This window comes from Sarcophilus harrisii, chromosome 1 (genome assembly GCF_902635505.1).
Source record: "Sarcophilus harrisii chromosome 1, mSarHar1.11, whole genome shotgun sequence".
NCBI lineage: Eukaryota > Metazoa > Chordata > Mammalia > Dasyuromorphia > Dasyuridae > Sarcophilus > Sarcophilus harrisii.
Window position 1 is genome coordinate 712,698,202 of NC_045426.1, and position 20,436 is coordinate 712,718,637.

At 49.0% G+C, this 20,436-nt stretch overlaps 1 protein-coding gene across 1 annotated transcript; it reads left to right on the forward strand.

Annotated features, from left to right (window-relative positions):
- The first annotated feature begins 3,970 nt into the window (after nt 1–3,970).
- Nucleotides 3,971–14,188, forward strand: CCDC116 (coiled-coil domain containing 116). Its single transcript, XM_031949114.1, has 4 exons — nt 3,971–5,025; nt 8,209–8,805; nt 9,057–10,684; nt 13,531–14,188. The coding sequence occupies exons 1-4, from the start codon at nt 4,249–4,251 to the stop codon at nt 14,135–14,137; spliced, it is 3,609 nt and encodes a 1,202-aa protein (XP_031804974.1). The 5' UTR covers nt 3,971–4,248; the 3' UTR covers nt 14,138–14,188.
- Nucleotides 14,189–20,436: the final 6,248 nt, after the last annotated feature.

Genomic DNA, 20,436 nt, shown 5'->3' on the forward strand with positions numbered 1-20,436 from the left:
TATTGTTAAAAAGTTTTTGTACAAACAAAACTAATGCAGACAAGATTAGAAGGGAAGCAATAAACTCTAAAATATATAGAGAATTGACTCAAATTTATAATAGTTCAAGCCATTCTCCAACTGATAAATGGTCAAAGGATATGCACAGACAATTTTCAGATGAAGAAATTGAAACTATTTGTAGTCATATGAAAAGGTGCCCCAAATCACTATTGATCAGAGAAATGCAAATTAAGACAACTTTGAGATACCATTACACACCTGTCAGATTGGCCAAGATAACAGGAAAAGATAATGACAAATGTTGGAGGGGATGTGGGAAAACTGGGACACTGATACATTGTTGGTGGAACTGTGAACAGGTCCAACCATTCTGGAGAGCAATTTGAAACTATGCACAAAATGTATCAAACTGCATACCCTTCGATTCAGGGGCATTTTTACTTGGGCTTATCTCCCAAAGAGATCTTAAAGGAGGGAAAGGGACCCACATGTGCAAAAATGTTTGTGGCAGCCCTTTTTATAGTGGCAAAGAAGTGGAAACTGAGTGGATGTCCATCAGCTGGAGAATGGCTGAGTAAATTATGGTATCTGAATGTTATGGAATATTATTATTCTGTAAGAAACGATCAACAGCTTGATTTCAGAAAGGCCTGGAGAGACTTATATGAACTGATGCTGAATGAAGTGAGAAGAACCAGGAGATCATTGTACATGGCAACAGCAAGATTATACTATGATCGATTCTAATAGATGTGGCTCTTCAACAATGAGGCGATTTAGATCAGTTCCAATAGACTTGTGATAAAGAGAGCCATCTGCACCCAGACATAAGACTGTAGGGACTGAGTGTGGATCACAACATAGTGTTTTCACCTCTTTTGTGGTTGTTAGCTTGCATTTTCCCCTCTTTGATCTGATTTTTCTTGTGCAGCAGATAATTGTGGAAATATATGTAAAAGAATTGCAAATGTTTAACCTATATTGGATTATTACTTGCTGTCTAGGGACGAAAGAAAATTCTATACAAGGGGAATAGAGGGAAAAAAATTTGGAACACAAAGTTTTGCAAAGGTGAATGTTGAAAATTATGCATATGTTTTGAAAATAAGGGGTTTTTTTTGCTTTCTTTTCTTTTTAAAATTATGGCTTTTTATTTACAAAGCATATGCATGGGTAATTTTTCAGCACTGACCCTTCCAAAACCTTCTGTTTCAAAATTTCCTTCCTTCTCCCTACTCCCTCCCCTAGATGAAAATAAAAAGTTTTAATAAAACAACAAAAAAATTATCAGTGTAATTGAAATTTATGATTTAAAAAGGGGTGTGAATGTCATGTTTTAAAAAAACATGAAGAAAAATTGTCCTGATATCGTAGTTCCAGAGAGTAAAACAGAAATTGGAAGAATCCATGGCTTACCTCCTGAAAGAGATCCCCAAATGAAAATTCTCAGAAATATTATAGCCAAATTCCAGAGCTCCCAGAAGAATATATTACAAACAAGAAATTCAAATATCATGGAGCACAGGATAACACAAGATTTAACAAGTTCTACATTAGGATCAGAGGTTTTGGAGTGTGATTCTAGAGGGCAAAGGCGCTGGATAACCAAAAACCATATACCTAGCAAAATTGAATATAATCTTTCAGGAAATAAAATAAACATTCAATAGAATAGAGAACTTTCAAGGATTTCTGATTTAAAAAAAAAACAGAACTAGGGGGAAGCTAGGTGGCACAGTGGATAGAGCACCAGCCCTGAAGTCAGGACCACCTGAGTTCAAATCAGGTCTCAGACATTTAACACTTCCTGGCTGTGTGACCCTGGGCAAGTCATTTAACCCCAACTGACTCAGGGCGGGGGAAATAGTAACTAGCAGTAACAATCTATTTGTTGAAACAGAATCATAAATTAATTTGGGATGCTTTGTTCCTATTTCATACATTGTTCACCTAGATATCTTAAATTTATCTTTGGGAATATCACTCGGGGAAGATGGTGAGTCAATGCTTTGAACTGCATGTAGCCTTATAGATAGCAGGACTCAAGCAACAGCTGAACAGGATGCTTCCTGTACAAGGACTTATTCAATATTGGCCCTCTACACGGAATCACCGATTGGAGAAATGCATATTAAAATAATTCTGAGATACCATCTCACACTTATCAGATTGGCTAATATGACAGAAAAGGAAAATGACAAATGTTGGAAATGTGGGAAAATAGAAATACTAATTCAGTGTTGATGGAGTTGTGAACTGATTCAACCAATCTATGGAGCAATTTGGAAGTATTCCCAAAGGGCTATAAAACCCTGCATATCCTTTGAACCTAGCAATACCACTACTGAGTCTGTATTCCAAAGAGATAAAAAAAAAACAAAAAGGAAAAAGGGCTTTATGTACAAAAACTTTTATAACAGCCTTTCTTTTTTTTTTTTTTCTTTTTTTTTTAATGATGGCCAAGAATTGAATCTTGAGGAGATGCGGATAAACTGACGAATAATGGAACAAGTTGTTGTATATGATTGTTTTGAAATACTATTGTGCTATAAGAAATGATGATTAGGATGCTCTCAGAAAACCCTAGAAAGATTTGCATGAACTGATCCAAAATGAGATGAGCAGAACCAGTTGAGCATTGTATAAAGCAATTGCAATAGCGGATGATGTTGTGAATGAATTAGCTACTCTCGGGATAATGATCCGAGACCATTCTGAAGGATTTCTGTTTAAAAAATGCTCTCCCATCTCCAGAGAAAGAATTGAATGAGTCTGAATGTAAATCAAGAACGTTTTTTCTTTGTTTCTTGGGTTTCTTTTTCTTTTTGTTTGTATTTTATTTTACAATGTGACTAACATGGAAATATGCTTTGATGATTGTATATGAATAAATTATATCAAAATACGTTTCTTCTCGATGAAGGAGTGGGGAGAGCAGGGGGGGCAGCGAAAGAATTCGGAACTCAAAAAACTTTATAAAACGAATATTTTAAAAATTGTTTTTACATGTAATTGGGGGAAATAAACTATCAAATTAAAAAAAGAAATGGTGAGCAAGATGCTCTCAGAAAAAAACCTTGAGAGATTGACACGAACTCTTGCGAAGTGAAAGGAGCAGAACCAAGAAAAAAAACCCGCGGAGTCTCCTGCACAGACTGGAGGAGAGAGGTGGTGGGTGGGTCAGCCCTCCACTTGGGAAGTCCTTAACGACTGGGTGATGGAGCCAACTTGCGGCATGTGGGCTCCAGGGCTTTTCCATCTCCAGTTTGGACATTTTATTCAGTACAAGACGATTGTACAACGGTCAGCTCTGGATGAGCGTAACAGAGTGAGCCAAGACAATTCCTGAAGAGTCTGGGGTGAAAAATGCTACCTGTCGCCAGAGACCCAGAGTATATTAAAGCATTACTTTAAACAAACAAACAAACAAACAAACCCCACTTTATTTTTGTTGTTTGGTTGTCTTTTTTTTTCCCCACAATATTAACATGGAAATGTTCTACATGACCGTCCTGAAGGGTTACGTCCCTCTCCGGATTCCCCATTAATTAATTAGCATGACAGAAGTCACACGATGTGAATCTCCAGCCCTCCTTCCAAAGCCAGTCCCTGTCCCCGAGGAGCTTATATTCATTCTTAGGGGGAAGATAAGCGGGAAGGCTAACGGGAGTCAGATCCAGAGGATTTTTCAGGTCCCCGGCCCTGACTACAAAGCCCAGTCCCTGCCCCCAAGGGGCTGAGGCCGGAAGCCGTTCGCCTTGGGGTCCTGGCCCGGTCAGCCCCGGAATTGATGAGGAAATTAACTAAGCTGCTCTCGGGGTCCGGGAACAGACCTCGCGGCCCCGTTCCAAGGCCGAGGCCCCGGGTTCGGACTTGCGCAACAATGTCTCGCTGTCCTTTGTCCGCTGGGAGAGCGGAGACCAATGGGGCGCGGCTCCGAACGCCCTCACCCAATGGGGCGGCAGCTTCGGAAGGAGCGGGCGCTTATTGTGCGGCGCGCAGGTGGTGGAACTTGCGGGCGGCAGCTGGCGCTCGCTGCGGAGGTCTCAGAACCTCTGCAGGCTGTGCGGGAGCGGGGCGAGGCGAGCGCGAAAAGGGGGAAGGGAGCCGGGCTAGCCGGCCCAGCCGAGCCGGAGCCGCTGCTCCCCGCAGAGCTGCTGCAGCCGAGCACCGAGACGTTTCCCCAGCGAGAGCTGGAGACCGAGCTGCAGCCCGAGAAGGTCGGCCCGGGAGCCCAGACCGGAGATGGAGGGCGAGCTGAGCTCGAGCCAGGAAAGCCCTGGGGTCCACACGCCCCAAGGCTCCATCACCCAGTCGTCATGGACTTCCCAAGTGGAGGGCTCGCCCGCCACCTCTCTGCTCCAGTCCGTGCGCGGCTCGGGGACTCTCCGAAGCTCCGTCCTCGACCTGTACTCGCGGGGCTCCGAAATGAGGACCTCCATGGAGTCTGTGATCCCTCCGCGGGGTACCGAGCCGTGGACTCCGCGGGGCACCGAGCGGTGGACTCCGCGGGGCTCCGAGCAGTGGACTTCGCGGGGCTCCGAGCAGTGGACCCCGCGGGGCTCCTCCTACAAGCGAAGCTCCATGGGCTGGGCTGCCCAGCGATCCTCGGTCACCACCTTGCGTTCCTCCGAGGCTCGCGAGTCGCAGACCTCCTTCGGCCAAACCACCACTATGACTGGAGGCGAGCAGCCCTCGCAGAGCTCCAGTGGCCAGGGCTCAGGGACCTCCATCCGTCGGGCCTCGCAGAGCGTCCTCACTACGGAGGCCCAGACTTCCCTGAGCCAGAGCTCACTCAGGACTTCCATCCCTCTGGGCTCCCAGAGCAACGTCGTGATCCAGGACGCCGAGACCTCCATCCCTCAGACCTCCGAGACCGACAATATCGCTCAGACCCTGGAGACCCAGGCGTCCCACAGCAGCGAGGGCTTGGGCCCTGTCTACTACAAGAGCTCGGGGGGCGGTCACCGTCACCACTCCGGTTACTTGGCCGACGATGAAGGCACCCTGAAGCACTCGAAGGTAAGAGGCGCTGGGATCTTCCTGGAAAACTTCCCTTCACCTTGCAGCCGCTGCAACCCGGCCCTCAGCTTCCCCCGACACAACCTTCCCCACCACACTGGGAACCCCATCTCAGCCCATCCCGATTCTGTAGGTTCTCAGCTTTTCCTCCCCCAGCGGGCCCAGGACCTCAGCTTTCAGTCCACTCCCCGCTCACACCTTCTACAGAAATCCTTGCTTCTTTATTCTCCTCCCCATGCCCTCCAGAGGACCAGGGCACCCAAGAGCTCGGGATAAGAGGCTTCCCCCTCCCTATCCAGGGATCCCACACCCCTCTAGGCTCACATTGTACCCTTCAGTAGACTTCCAGGCCTTGGGCCATTGTGAGCCCCGTCCACCAACCCCCACGCCACCTAACTCCAGAAGACTGGCCAACCTGGTTTCCTACAGGCCTAAGTTCCTCAGGTTCCACATCTGACCTCTACACTCTACTCTCATTCTCTTTCCTCTTCCAAAAGAGCCCTGACCTTCCTTCCCACCATGGGAATCCCTTAGATTTAATTTCACAGCATTCCCTGATCAGCAGCCTGCCCCTTAATGTGACCGCATGCTGGGACCAGGAAGGCTGAATTTGGGCTTTTAAAGCCAAGCAGCCCCTTCTGAAAGCTAGCCCATTTCCCCAAAGCCAGCCCACTTGGGAAGAGCAGCTGAGGTTCAGGAAAATCCCCTTAGACTTGGTGTCAGGAAACCTGGATTGGAATTTCGCTTCTTTGGGCCACTCACTGCCTGGGTGACCAGGGGGCTGTCCGGTCATCTTTCTGGCCATTTAAGGAAAGGACCACTGTCAGCTCTTTGTCTCAGGACCAGAGGGGAGAAACGATCATTAAGCTGGATAAAGAGCTCGTAGAAGCCCATTCACCCTGTTGATCTTGGAGTCACTAATACATAAGGTAGCGAAAGTCACTGGGCCTTTCACTGCTTAAGTCTATGAACCCCTCAAGACACAAAAAAGATGCAAAGAAATTGTCCTGATCTGTATTGGAGTTTCTCTAATAGGAGCTCCCTAATTCAATGCAATGATGTATCCCAGCTGTGTGGGGAGGGGAAAGGGGTGATGTTGCTGTCCAAGGTCCTGGGAATACAGTAACCAAAAATTGAAAGTCCCTGCCTTAAGAAATTTACAATCCATCAAATGAAGAAAAAGATGTCAAGTGCTATATGAGAAATGCCATTAAGAAAGGCAACAACCCAGTAGCTACAGTGATGACTAGAATTCAGTTAAACCTGGTTTAAACATCTGCTAAGTGCTTGGTCTTGGGGATGTAAAGACAAACATGAAAAGCATTAATTGTCCTCAAGAACCTTACATTCTTCCAGGAGATACAAACAGGTCAACAGGCCAATCAATTCTGTTTAAACATTTATTAATTGCCTACTGTGGGATGGCATAAACTGGGAAGACCTGGGCTCAAGTCTCACCTCAACTCATGACTGGGAGACCTTATGTGACACTTACCCTGTCTAAGATGATAACCTGTAGAGAAGCTACAACCTGCAACTTAACATTTGTGATGGGAATTTCCTCATCTGGGAGCTTCCTATTCCAAGGAAATCATAGGTCTTTGGCCCATCCCTCCTGTGTGCTGGCCCTTGTGCTGGGCAAATTGGAAAAAATGGCCTCTGTCCTTGACAAGCTTCCCTTTCATCATTATAATGTGGCTTGCAAAAACACTTTGGAGTTCCTTCACTGGACCTGCTCCCCCGAGGTTCTCCCAAGCCTTGCAAGGATGAAGATTTGAAGTCAGGGAGATCCTTTGGAAAGACAGATCTCAGGATGCTAAATAGGGGGTGGGGTGGAAAGAAGGCTCCTCACAGTGTTGAGTGGTCACCATTGTTGGAGGGGAAATGTCCATCAAAGAGGGTCCAAGAAGTATGGAAGCTCTGGGGGCCTTGCTGGACTCAGATGATGGTGTATTGCCCTAGAAACGAGGGAGTTCCTCTCCCCTTTCCCAAGAAGTAGCATGGGTCCCTACCCATCGCTCTCCAGATCTAGGATCCTGGGCATTCCTTCTAGTGTGCCTATGGATGGGACACTGCATGTGTGGAATCGGCACACGGCTCATGTACTTGCCCCAATACCCAACCAGACTTCCTTCCTCAAAATCTAAAATGACTCCTTAGGTGCTGCTGAATTTTTCCCTTTGGGATTAGAAGTGGACGTGGCCATCCCCACATGGGCATGTTTTGTTCTGATCTTCATCACAGAAGAGAATGAAAGTATTCTGGATTCCGGAGAGCCCACTGGGCACTTAACTCGTCCCCAAGTATCCCAATACCCCAGGATGCCAGACGTTTCCAAGATTTGGCCTTTGGCCCAATGGTAGCACCATGCCTGGCATGTAGTAGGCAATTGACTCCTTCCTGCTTTTTCCCTCTCTTCCTCTTTCTCTTCCTTCCCTTTCTTTCCTCCCTTTTTCCTCCTTTCTCCCTTTCTTCCTTCTTTCCTTCCCTTTCTCCTTTTATTCCTCCTTCATACCTCACTCCTTTCTTTCCTTCCCCTCCTTTCCCCTTCCTTTCATCCTCCCCTCCATTTCTTCCTTCTTTCCTTCCCTTTACTTCTTTCTTTCCTTCCCTTCTTTTATTCCTTCCTTCATTCCTCCTCTTTCCTCTTTCCTTTTCTCTTCTTTCATTTTCCCTTTCTTTCCTTCCCTTCCTTCTTTTATTGCTTTATTCATCCCTCAATCCTTTCTTCTCTTCTTTCCTTCCTTCCCCTCTACCTTTCTTCTTTCATTCTCTCCTCCCTTTCTTCTTTTCTGTCCCCAACATCAAGCAAGGTGCCTGCCACATAGAAAGCATTTAATACATGGCCGGGGAAACGTTGAATGTTTCATTCTGCTAGAACGTAAGCTTCCTGAGGAGAGGGCAAGGTTTGCTTTGGGCCTTGTGATGAAGTGCCTGCTGGGGAAACTTCCTTGAATAATACAGCTCAGCAACATTTCATCTCAGAGAGTTGCCAGAAATGGATTGCTGAAGGGCCCAAAGGTTCCCCAGTGCAGGGTAAGAACTCTGGGGGGCTTCTTTCTTCCCCGGAGAGCACCCTCCTCACTTCCATCCTAGCTGCTCATTAACTACCCTCGATTTTTTTTTTTTTTTCAGGCACACAAGAGGCCGGTGTTCGCTTGTAACTATCCTTGTTGATTTTAGTTTCAGGTACACAAGAGGCCGGTGTTTGCCAATATGGGACCTGTGGGCAGAGTGCATGGTTTTCTGCGGCCCCCCTGTCCATTATACGTTCCCATGCCTCCCCGGGCCCACGGCCACAAGAAGCCCCCCAAGTCAGAACCCTTCTCTGAATTCTTGGACTTCCTGGCCACAGGCCCCATTCTAGACAGCCTCCAGGTGGTGATGGATGAGGCGACCAAGAAAATGACCCAGATGCACACAGAGACTGGCCTGCCCCTGTTCGATGTGGATAAGGGCCCCAGTCGGAAGGCGAGGGATCAGAGGGATGCCATAGAAGTTGCTCGGAGACTCCGGAAGGGCCGCCCTCACCTGTATGCTGCCTTCCCTAACAATTACCCGTCGAGCTCCAGTTCCGAATCCAACTTCTACTACGGCAGAGATGAGTGCAAGGGCCCCTCTGCCGGCCATGGCCGAGGCCCCCTGGGTGGAATCTTCATGAATCCTCCGTGGCTGCACACCAAGTTCTCCCGTTTTCAGCCGCGGAATCCTCTGTCCCACCTCCCACCCATCCCAGAGAAGTTTCAGATAGAAAAAGATTTGAAGCACGTTCTAAGGAAGGTACTGTTCGGCAGTGGCCCCAGCGGAGGGACATGGGGATCGACTCTGGGAGGAAGCTAGACAGAGCCCAGGCTCCCGCCCCCCCCCAACCCAGACCAGAACTCGGGGTGGTGAGAAGAGGCGAGAAGGTCTTCGCTCAAATCCCAGACATCACGGGGGCCATCGACTGGGGCTTCTTAACTAGGGATGACCTGGGACGAGGCGAGCCGGAAGCCGAGTTGGGCCTCAACTTTGTTCTCCTTCCCTTGCAGAAAATGAAAAACCCCATGACTTCTCGCAGAGAGGACTTCTTCTTCTGGAAGAGGTCTTTGGACCCAGTGGACATGGTCTGGTCCAAAGAGCAGAGGCTGGAGTGGCTGTCCAAGCTCCTGGAACCCATCCGAAAAAAGTCTTCCGACATGCCCAGCCTGATGGAGATCTTCAACGCTTTGGACAAAGTCAGCAGGACCAAGATTGCCACCCCACAAGGCACAAGCAGCACGACCTGGAAGCCCTGCCAGGCCCATATGCCCTGCAAATCCCAGCTGCCCTGCACGTCCCGGATGCCCTGCACAGTCCACATGACCAGCCAGATTCGGATGCCCTGCTCGTCCCGGATGGTCAACTCAGCCTGGATGCCCTGCATGCCCCAGATGGCCAGCCCGCCTGGGATACCCTGCACCCGGATGTCCAGCCCAACTGGGAGGCCCAGCTCACCCCGGATGCCCAGCCCAACTGGGAGGCCCAGCCCGACCAGGATATCCTGCTCGACCCAGATGCCCCCCCCACCCCAGAGATCCTGCTCGACCCAGATACCCAGCCCACCCCAGAGATCCTGTTCGACCCAGATACCCAGCCCGCCCCAGAGATCCTGCTCGACCCAGATGCCCAGCCCACCCGAGATAGACTGCTCGACCCAGATGCCCAGCCTGACCCAGATGCCCAGCCCAACCCGGGTGCCCAGCCCGACCCGGGTGCCCAGCCCGACCCGGATGCCCAGCCCATTGCAGATGCCCGGCCCAGTCCGATTGTCCAGTCCATCTTCCATTCCCAGTCCTCCATCACTCCCCTGCCTGGCCAACAAGTCCTCCCAGACAGAATGGGCCCATCTCAAAAGGTCCAGTTCCCTGAAGCCCATCCCCGTGAGCCGGAGCAGCGTCATGGAAAAGGGCATGCAGACGGAGACCCGGGCCTCCAAGGACAAGCCCAGCTGCATGGAGCAGGAGCTGGACTTCATCAAGGAGGAGCTCGAGAGGGAGCTCCTGGAGCTGCTGCTGGGCTCCCTGAACCCGAAGTCGTCGTCGTCCTCCTCCTCCTCCTCGCTGAAGGCGCCCGCCTACGACTCCACCAAGGAGCCCTTCCACACGCTGGACTTCCTGGCCGAACACCAGCTCTTCCCGGCCCTGCAGGACGTGGTGAGCCAGGCCGTGCTCCGGCTGAGCCTGGCCCGGCGCAGTAACGGCGTCCCGCTCTTCCCCGCACTGCAGCGCTACTTCACCCAGGCCCGGCAGCAGTACCAGCAGCAGCAGCAGCCGCCGCCGCTGCAGGAAGAGGAGGAGGAGGAGGAGGAGGAGGAGCAGGAGAAGGCGCCCAGCCCCACGAACCCCAAGCGCTGGGAGCACGTCACCCACAAGTCCGTCTGGTACCTCCCGGAGGTCACCATCAAGGAGGATTCCAAGCCGATCATCACCCAACCCTTCAACACCAAGGAGAAGCGGACCCTGGTGTCCGTGACCATGCCCATACACAGCTCCGCCTCGGCCCGGCTGCAGCGGGAAAAGGCCCAGGCCGAAGCCAGGGCCCTGGCAGAGGCCAAGGCCCATGCCCAGGAGGTCAGATCCCTGTCTCACATCAAAGCCAGAGTCCGAAGAGACTCCGAGAGTATGAGAAAGGTATCCTAGCCTGCCCAGGCTTAGGAGGCTGGGGGGGGGGGGGGGGAGGAAGGAACAGCCTGCCCCCTCCCCCTGGCTCCCTCTCCCCCCGATGGGCAGGACACCCCCCATCCCCCCCCTCCTCTCTCCTTCCTCCTGCTGCTCCCCGACCTCCCGTGGGGCTCCTTCGCTGTGTCTAGGCCAGTCGCTGAGGGGAGGAGGGCAGGGCCCTGGAGTCCCCTAGGCTGCAGCCTTCCCTCTCCTCCCTACTCACAACTCCTACAAGGAGGACTAGAATCCATCCAGCCTTGAAGCGGGTAGTGGTGGTGGGAGGCCGTGCCCCACCGCCTTCACAAACACCAATAAAGGTTTTCTTGGTTTTTTTTTAAAGCAACTTTTTTTTTTTTTTAAACTGTAATTTTTTAAAGATTTCCATTCCAGGCTCCAGGCCCTGAGGTCTGTGACTGGCTCATCCCCTGGGTCCCTCTCCCCCCTTCCCAGCTGACTTGGAGCCAAGGCCATTGGGGCTTCTGGGTGGGGAGAGGTGATGGAAGTATTTCTCATGGCAAATGATTCTAGTGAATGCTCCCTGGAGCAGCCCTGATGTTCAGATGGGACTCAACTGGGAGTTGTACCCCTAGAAAGCTCCTTGGGCTCTCCCTAGGCACGTCCCCTTCCTTGGACAAAGGGAAGGAGTCTCGGGCCCCTTGGGGAGATGTCAAGTTGCTCTCTGTCCGGTCCCTTGGGAGGAATGGACCTGGGGGGGGGTGTGAAAGTAGGGCTTCTCTCAAAAGGCCTGAGGGCATCAAGTACTTCTCCCCCCAAAGGGCACAGAAATGTAGAGAGCCGATATCCTGATGTTCTAGAACCTTCTGGCCCCAAACCAGTCCTCCTAACACACTTCCTAGGCTCTGGATGTGGGTCCCCTGGAGGCCAGAGCACACAAGTGGTTGCCCCTTGGGCCATGTTCTGTGTGTGGAGAGTGGGGCTGTGCCTCGGGGCTATTGGCGCTGTCCAGCATAGCAGGAGTGTGATGTGACACCCAGAATCTGTGTAACAGTGTTTGGAGTGAAGGGTCTAGAGAGGGAGAGAAAGGTCTAGAGAGGAAATGAAGGATCTAGAGAAGGAATAAAAGGTCTAGAGGGGAAGGGAAGGGTCCAGAGAGAGGGACTTTGGCGTTTGGCTGTGACTGCTCCTGGGAGTGCCGTCCTGGGAGTCTCAAAAATTGGAAGGCTGTGTTCTAACACCCCCAGCAAGGACTTCACATTCTCTGCCTCTAAACAGGGGGAAGGAAGAAGAAAGGAGGGAAGGAAGGAAGGAAGAGGGAGGTAGGAAAGAAGAGGGAAGGAAGGAAGGGAGGAAAGGAAGGAAAGAAGGAAGAAGGGAGGGAGGGAAGGAAGGAGAGAAGGAAAGGAGAAGAAAGTAGAAAGGAAGGAAGGAACAGAAGAAGGGAAGGAAAGGAGGGAAGGAGGGAGAGTGGGAGAGGAAGAAAAAGGAAAGGAGGGAAGGAGGAAGAGGGAAGGAGGGATAGAAGGGAAGGAGGGAGAGAAGAAGAAAAGGAAAAGGGAACAACTGAAGGGAAGAAGGAAGGAGGGTAGAAAGAGAGGGAAAGAAGGAAGAAGGGATAAAAGGAGGGAAGGGGAGAAAGGAAAGGAGAGAATTTGTCTACTATGTTCTATGTGCCAGGTACTATGCTAAACACTTTATAAAGATCTCATTTGATGTTGCAATGCTGGGAGGTGGGTGCTATTAGGATGCTAGAGGCAGCCCATGTCACGTTGGAAGTTTTCATTGTTAGCCTTAGTGGGCTTCTCTGCACCTCTCCCTACGGCTCCTAGTTCTGCCTTCTGGGGTCAAGGAGAACAGGCCTGGTCCTTTCTCCACTTACTTGAAGACAACTACTCCACCCCAGTCTTCTAGAAAGTCCGGGTTACCCCAAGGCCCTGTGGTGGAATGAAGACCCCACCTGCTGTTTTCCCTCCATGTTCCTAGGGATCACTCCCCCACCAAATGGGCCCGAATTGAGTGAAGGGCATGAAAGGGATTTGGGTGTATGTGGGCAAGGGGTGAGGAAGGGAATGGGCCACGGCAGCGGTGATCAGGGAGGGTGCCGTGGTCTCTTGGGAGGTAGTTGATAAAACCGACGGTCCAAGGCGGGAGAGATAGGGATGGAGGCAGGGGCCAGGGTGGGGGGGGAGGACCTTAAATGCTGGAGACCGTGCCGGATCTTGATGGTGGGGGGGATGGCAGGGGTTTTGGACCGGACCTGGCGGGTTCCCCTGGAAATAGTTTTTCCCCCTGGGCCAGGTAAGGAGAAGACCCCAAAAGTTTTTTTTTCCCGTTTAAAGTTTGGTTTTTCCCCTAACCCCAAGAAGGAGTTTGTTTTTTGGAGCAAAACCCCTTCCAATTAAGGGAATGAGAGGTCTTTTTTTCTGGGAACCCCTTGGATATATTGGCAAGAAAGTTTGGGAAGTTCCAGTTTCCCGACAATTCTGTGTGTGGAAACCAGGGGCGGTGGGTTTTAAAAGAAAGGGACGAGGTGTGGTGGGAAAGTTTTGGCGGGGTTGGCCCCCAAAATTTTTGTTTAGGTGTTTTGTTTGCGGTTGGTTTTGGTTACTACGGAGAATGTTTTGGGGGGGTTTTGTCGGGGGGGTTGGGGGGTACCCCCCGGAGGGGGCTACGGGTACCCCATTTGGTTTGGTGGGGATGGGTTTCCCCAGGATTTTTTCCCACCAGAGGGGTGCCCAGTTTTAGAGAAAGCAAAGCCGATTTTGTCAAAGAATTTTATGGATTTAAGAAAAATGTTGTTTTTGGAAAGAGGGGACTTTTGAGGAATGATGAAGAGGGAAGGCAGATGAGTTGAGGAGGGGGGGAGTAAGGGAGGGAATGAGTATGAGGGTGCTGAACAAGAGAGAGGTGAGGAAGAGAGTCAAGAGTATGAAGAAAAGGAGGCTGAAGAGGAGGAGGAGGAGGGTGAAGAATATGAGGGTGAAGAGTATGAAGGTGAAGAGTATGAGGGTGAAGATTATCAGGTGGTGTATGATCAGGTATATGATCAGGTATACGACCAGGTATACGATCAGGCATACGACGAGGAATATGAGGAGGATGAGGAGGAAGAACACAAGGAGGAGGACGAGGAGGAAGAGGAGCGTGAGCAAGAGGAGGAAGAGGAGGAACATGAGCAAGAGGAGGAACGTGAGGTGGAGCAAGAGGGTGAGGAGGAGGAGGAGGAGGAGGAAGAAGAGGAAGAGGAGGAAGAAGAGGAGCATGAGGAAGAGGAAGAAGAGACTATAGATAAGGTGTATGAGTTTGAGGTTGAGAGTAAACCTGAGGGCATGGGGGACTTTGAGGATTTTGATTTCCTATATATGCAAGATGGGGAGGATGTTGAACAGGACAACAGTATAGTGTTCAAGGACATCTATCAGACCTCTGAGGATACTGAGCGGGAAATGGCCTATGAGCAGGAAATGGCCTAGAAGTCCCTGCCAGCTCTCCTTGCCCCACCCCACTGTTCCTAATAAAGTTATTTTAGGTTACTCCCCTGTTCCTCACTTGGTCGGCTTCCACTCTGGAGCCTTGGGAAAAATGTCAGGTGTGGGAGTCAAACAAGCATTAAGGGCTCTCTACTGCATTGCACACAGGGATTGGGTTTTTAATGGTCCATGCCTTCAAGATGGTTCCATTTTAGGGGGACAATGCACTGACATTTATTAAGCTCCTGCTGTGTGCTAGGCACTGGGGATCCCCAAAACTCGTTAGACGACCTGTGTTAGGATCGGAGCTCTCTCAGTACCTGTGGGACATGGTGGACACATTCCTTTCCCCTGTAAGCTTCAGTCTCCCCCTCTGGACCGCTTCCTCCCACATCTGGGCCCTTCCAAGTGGGCTGGCTCGATGGGGAGGGGGCAGGGGGTCTTCAGCGCAAATGGATGGAAGTAGAGAACAAAGCCGAGTTCATTTGTCTCGCGCTGTGTGACAGTAGACAGGTCACTTCCCTTACTGTTTTCCTCTGCCAAGTGGGGATAAAGCCCATCTCCCAGGGCTCTTGTAAGGAGGAAGTGAGGATACCCGGAGCATGCTTTGTCAGCTTGCAATGTTGCCAAGCATTTTGGCTACTAAGGCCGGGCCTATACAACCCCAAGTTCCCTCCAAAAGCCGGAGCTCAGGCAACAGGCAGAAGACAGCCGAGCATAGAAGGCTCAGAAAACTACTTGGGCCTTCACCCACTTAGCCAGCAGTTAGTAAAAGCCCACTCTGTGCCAGGCGCTGTCCAAAGTGCTGGGCATCCAAGTACCGGAGGGCGCAATGCGCACACCCATGGGAGGGAGAAGGGGAACAAGGTAGGACATGGAGAAGAAATCCCAAAGTACCGAGCCAGGTGGAAAATCAGAAGCCCAGGAAAGCTGGGTAGTGATGGGGAGTGAAGGTGATGGGGGGGGGGGGCAAGGAAGGCAGGATCTTGCAGGACCTGGAGGTTTTCCCCATAATGAGCTTCCTGGGCCCTGGGAGAGAAGTCCAAGTCCCCACATGTGGAGACTCATCCTGAGCACAGTAGAGCGTGGCCTGAGCCCCCCCATTTGGGCAGACCGCATTCACGTCCACCGCAGTCCTGTTTTCTGACAAGCCACCGTCCACATTTCCTCCTCTAAAGTGAAGGGGCCTCCCTGATCTACCATTAAGCTTCAGGGTCTGGGTCCTGTGCTGGCCCTGCGAGAGTCCCAGCTGTGACTGAGGCATGTCTTACTCTACTGCCACTCAGGCCCTCAGTCCCTGCTATGGAGAGCCCCCCCACCCCCTTAACCCTCCACATCCAAGTTGCCTTCATCCAAGGCTTGTTCTTCACCTTTGCAGCTTCTCCTCCTGCCACTTGCAGGCCCACACACCTGAACGATAGCAAAAGTTGCCAGGGCCTGCCTCCCATCGCTCCCCGCTGCCATACATCCTCCATTCAGCCGTTAAAACTCGGTTCTGACCGTGTGGCTCCTACTCAGACTCCAGTGGCTTCTCTACGATTCTGATTGCCCTTCAAAGTCCTCCCCGACTTAGCCCCCTCCCCCCTTTCCAGTCTTCTCCAACCCTTATTTCCAGGCATGTGGTCAGTCCAGTGACAGTGACCTCAAGGCTGTGCTGTAAACAGGAGCATTTCTCAGCTCTCTGACCTTGCCGGGAACCCTTTCCTTACCCTGCTCCAACTATCGATGCCCTTGGCTTCCTCTAAGTCCCAATGGGGAGCCTTCCCAACCTCTCAATCCCAGTGCCTTCCCTCTGTTCATGATTTCCTATTTACTTTGGCTATTACCAGATTTGTATGTTTGTTTGCCTGGGGTCTCACCCGGTAGATCGTAAGCTCCTTGAGGGCTGTTCTGCCTTTTGCTTCCTTTTGTATCCAAAGTGTCTAGATGATGTTCAGCACACAGTAGGCACTTGATAAATGTTTCCTGAATGAACTTCTCTTAACAGGATTTCTGGGCTCATCACATGGCCAGCTTGCCCCCTGCCCCCGCAAACCAAGGGTACCCATTTCCTGTTCCCCCCAAATACTTCCCCTCAAAATGGCAAATATTGCTATCTTCCCAAAAGCAGGAAGTAGGGAGTCACTCCCCAAGGCACCCTTGGATCTGTCTTCCCTTCTCCAACCCAAAGTTCCTCAAGGGTCAAACTAAAAAAAGCATGACCCCCATCTCGGGCCATGATCCAGCAGCATCTGCCCAACTAACCCATTGGGTCAATTTAGGTGTCCCCTGTCCCCTACCCACCCCCAGGATCTACTTTCTGAGGAGTAAGCCCACAGGTGGAGCCTAGGGAACCCACCCAGAAGAGAAGAGACCTGAATCTCCCCCTGTAAAGGGCTGAAACTCTGGAGTTAATGCACTGAGGTCAGACAACTGAGCACTTAAGGTAAATTACCAATTGGACAATACTCTATGGGTATATGCTTGGCTCGATATCTTGTGCTGGCTCGATAATTGGTGTATACAGAGGATTGTAGGAGGGACTAGGGGGTGGAGTAAGAGTAGCCAGAGTCACTTTGGCTGCAGATGAGGGAGAAGGAAGGTCGTGGAGATTCCGTGTCCATCCAATTCACTCCTACCCCTAAAGACCAAGAATAAAGATCAAGGACTTTTGCTTATCCGACTCCAGCTGATTCTAAGTTATCCAGGGTGCTAACGTGGTCTTCACATCCCTCCTCAAATTTCTGCCCACAATCCTTTTCTTCAGCACTAACTTGCCCCTACCATTACCCTGCTGATAGATCAAAAAGTAGCTGGGCAGGCTGGAAGGAGGCTCAAGAGAGTTGTGAGATGATGCCCTATGTAGTGGGGCTGCTTCAAGTCAGGGGCACTTTTGGACTATCTGTTGGGTTCCATTGCCAAAGAAGAATATGGGGAAGCTGGATCACCTAACAGACAGGTTTTCCTCCCTTCATTGTTCTCTCTTAAGAAATTCTACTGGGGAGGTGGAGTCAAGATGGTGGAATGAGAAGCATCTTTACCCAACTCAGCCAACCCACAGTACACTACAACAACCTAGAAAAAGCACCAGACTTAATTCTGATCCAGAAAGCCAGGAAAAAGTCACAGCAAGCCATTTTTCTAGCCAAGAGCAGCTGAAGACGACAAACTTGAGAGATCGGTGGACACTGGAGTGGGGATTGTCCAGCAGCCCATCAGCTGCAACAAGGACATTCCAGGAATAGAAGCAGGAAGGGAGCTGAAAGATACCATCAAAATGGGAATCCTCAGAGCAAAGAGAGATCCCGAAGACTCCTTTACTATTACTGATGTTGGCTCATTACTCAGTTCATAATCAGAGATCTAGAGTGAAGTGGAACAGTTATGAGAGAACATGGAGTCTAGCCAAGGACTGAGCAAGGCTGTGTGGTCCTGAGCCCAGGGTGGTTCCATCGTGTGGTTCCAAACCCAAGGAAAACTAACAGTTCACTTGTTGTGAAACTACAGAACCTTCTCCTGGACTAGCCAATGAGCTTACACCAAAACACAAACACACACCCACATCTGCATCAGGAATTCAAAAAGATCAGATGGAGAGGGCAGTGGACAGACCTTCCCCCCAGAGCACACAATTTTGTAAGCACTGAAAAGTTTCAGGATTGAAGACTGAGTTGTGAAAGAAGTAACAGGACAAAAAAAAGTCAAAAGCTACATTTTCCTCAGAAATGAAAACAGATCAACTTTAACATAAAGTACAAAGTTAAGAAATAGACTGGAAAAATGAACAAATAAAAAAAATCTGAAAATAACGAGCTACTGTGGTGACAGGGAAGCTCAAGAGACAAACACAGTTTACTAAACACAATGATTTGAAAACATCTACAAGCAAATGCTCAAAGAAAAATGGAGCCACAAGTCCAACAAGAATTCCAAGAGGAACCAAAAAGTTGTTTTCTTTTTTTAAGAGCAAAGAAATTATTTTAAAACCTAACTGCAGAGGAAAAATTGGGAAGTGACATGAAAGTTCTTAAAGTTATAAAAAGAGAATAGCTTCATCAAAGAGTCACAAAACCTCCATGAAGAAAGCAACTCTTTGAAAATTAGAATTGACCAAATGATTTTGATATCAAGAAATTATAAAAAGCAATGTCAAAAGACTGAAAAAAATTTTAAAGGAAATGCAAAATCACTCCTAGAAAAAAGAACTGACCAAAAATAGATCAAGGAAAGATAAGTTAGTCATTATTGGACTTTTTAAAAGTCATAAACAAAAAAGAGCCTAGTTTATGAAGGAAAACTGCCCAAGTTGCTAAGAATCATCAAGTGAAAAGTAAAAATCAAAAGTACCCTCCAATCATTCTTCTAAAATGGGACTATTTAAATAATTTATTTCCGCTTGTTAATCTGGATGAGCTATATTTTTGTAGATATTCCTCCATTTCATTTAGCTTATCAAATTTATTGGCATAAAGTTGGGCAAAGTAACTCCTAATTATTGCTCTGATTTCCTCTTCATTGGAGGAAAGTTCTCCCTTTTCATTTTTGAGACTAATAACTTGATTTTCTTCTTTCCTTTTTCTAATCAAATTAACTAAAGGTTTATCAATTTGGGGTTTTTTTTGCCAATCACCTCTTGAAAGAGATCCCAAAATTAAAACTTCCAGTAATATTTTGGCCAAAATCCAGGACTTTTATAACAGGAAGGAAATATTGCAAGCAGTCAAAAAGAAACAATCTGAGTATCATGGATCCACGATCACGATTACCCAAGATTTAGCAGAATTCTAGGCAGAGCACCAGAGTAGATCTGGGACCCCCTGCACAAGATTTGTGGGAGGACATGGACAAAAGGAACATGGGAGGAAAAGACAATCAATGAGCTGAGATCAGCACCAATGGAGGAAAAGCATCATCAGAGAGATCCACAAATCCACTGGGCAGAGGTCATTTCATTTGAAGAGAAAGCTGCTTTTCCTGGTCTCTCTACCCCCCTCCCCCCGCCCCCCATGTCTCAATCCGGCTCACCACCACACACACACACCAGGTTCTCAGTTGACTCGACTATTCAGTGGTTTGCAACAGGGAGCCCTAGCCTTGCCCTCATAGGTCTCTGTCATAGATTCTGTCTCCTCTACCTAGCTTGGCACAATGGATTACTCTCTGGCCAGTAGAGATTCCAGCCCTGGATGCTTGTGGAGAAATGAGCTCCTAGTCAAGTCAGAGAGGGCTCCAATCTGTGAACTCTCGTCTTCCTCTACCTTCCAGAACTTCCTAGAGAGGGTTGGTTCTTGACTATCGGAAGGGAGATAGAGGAGATTGGTGGGGATGAGCTCCTCTTTTATGATTCTGGGAGGGTAAAGGTCTAAGATATTCAAAGAGTCTACCTCTATCCCATTGTGGAAGCAACCATAGAAGTTTCTCTAGTTTATAGTTGAGGGGTATGTGGGGTGTGTGTGTGTGTGTGTGTGTGTGTATTGCCAATGAAAGTTACATGAATTCACAGAGTGTGGTTCACAGGAAATGTGAATAATTATTTCTAGAAGCTCCACAGAACTCTTTCCAAAGGAGACTTTTGATTCCTAATAGGAAGGGAAGCAGGAGGCTAGTGCCATAAGGCTGGCCACTCTGCTCTCTTCTGCAAGAATTAGATTTTCCCACTAGCATTTCCTGCTTCTGCTAAATTTTAAAAATTATTAAGAGGAAAGAATAGGTTTTTTTGGTTTTATTTTTTTCCCCTGAGGCAATTGGAGTTAAATGACTTGCCCAGGGTCACACAGCCAGGATGTTAAGTGTTTGAGACCACATTTGAACTCAGGTCCTCCTGATTTCAGGGCTGGTGCTCTATCCACTATACCAACTAGCTGCCCCAGAAAGAATGTTTTTTTGGTTGTTCTTAGAGATAACTAGCTCTTTAATTAGAAAGTAGTGTCCCAGGCCATCCAAGGAATTTACCACCAAATGTCAGTTACATATAGGCTACATACAGTCATAAATAAACCCATTTCTCAGTGAGAAATAATTCATTTGGACCCCCTACTCTATTCCAATCAGTATTGGTCAGTTTCATACTTCACATAAATCACATATAGATAGGTTCTTATCGTGAACCTCAAAATTTAATATAATGTCCATTGAGACTTATTTATGTAACTAGAAGAATACCGACAAAGATATCTCCATCCTGTTTTGCTCAGATTCCGTGTCCAAACCCAGCGTGGGTGGGATGCTTTGCTGCTTTGGAAAAATTCCCCAATTTGTTTTTGTACTTCCAGACCACTCTCTCTAATCCAGCATACTCATGTTGCAAACCTACTCAGGTTAAC

Coding starts and splice junctions, on each gene's coding strand:
- CCDC116 (XM_031949114.1), top strand. CDS start 4,249: ATGGAGGGCGAGCTGAGCTCGAGCCAGGAAAGCCCTGGGGTCCACACG. Junction 5,026..8,208: donor GCACCCTGAAGCACTCGAAG/GTAAGAGGCGCT, acceptor TGTTGATTTTAG/TTTCAGGTACACAAGAGGCC. Junction 8,806..9,056: donor TGAAGCACGTTCTAAGGAAG/GTACTGTTCGGC, acceptor CTTCCCTTGCAG/AAAATGAAAAACCCCATGAC.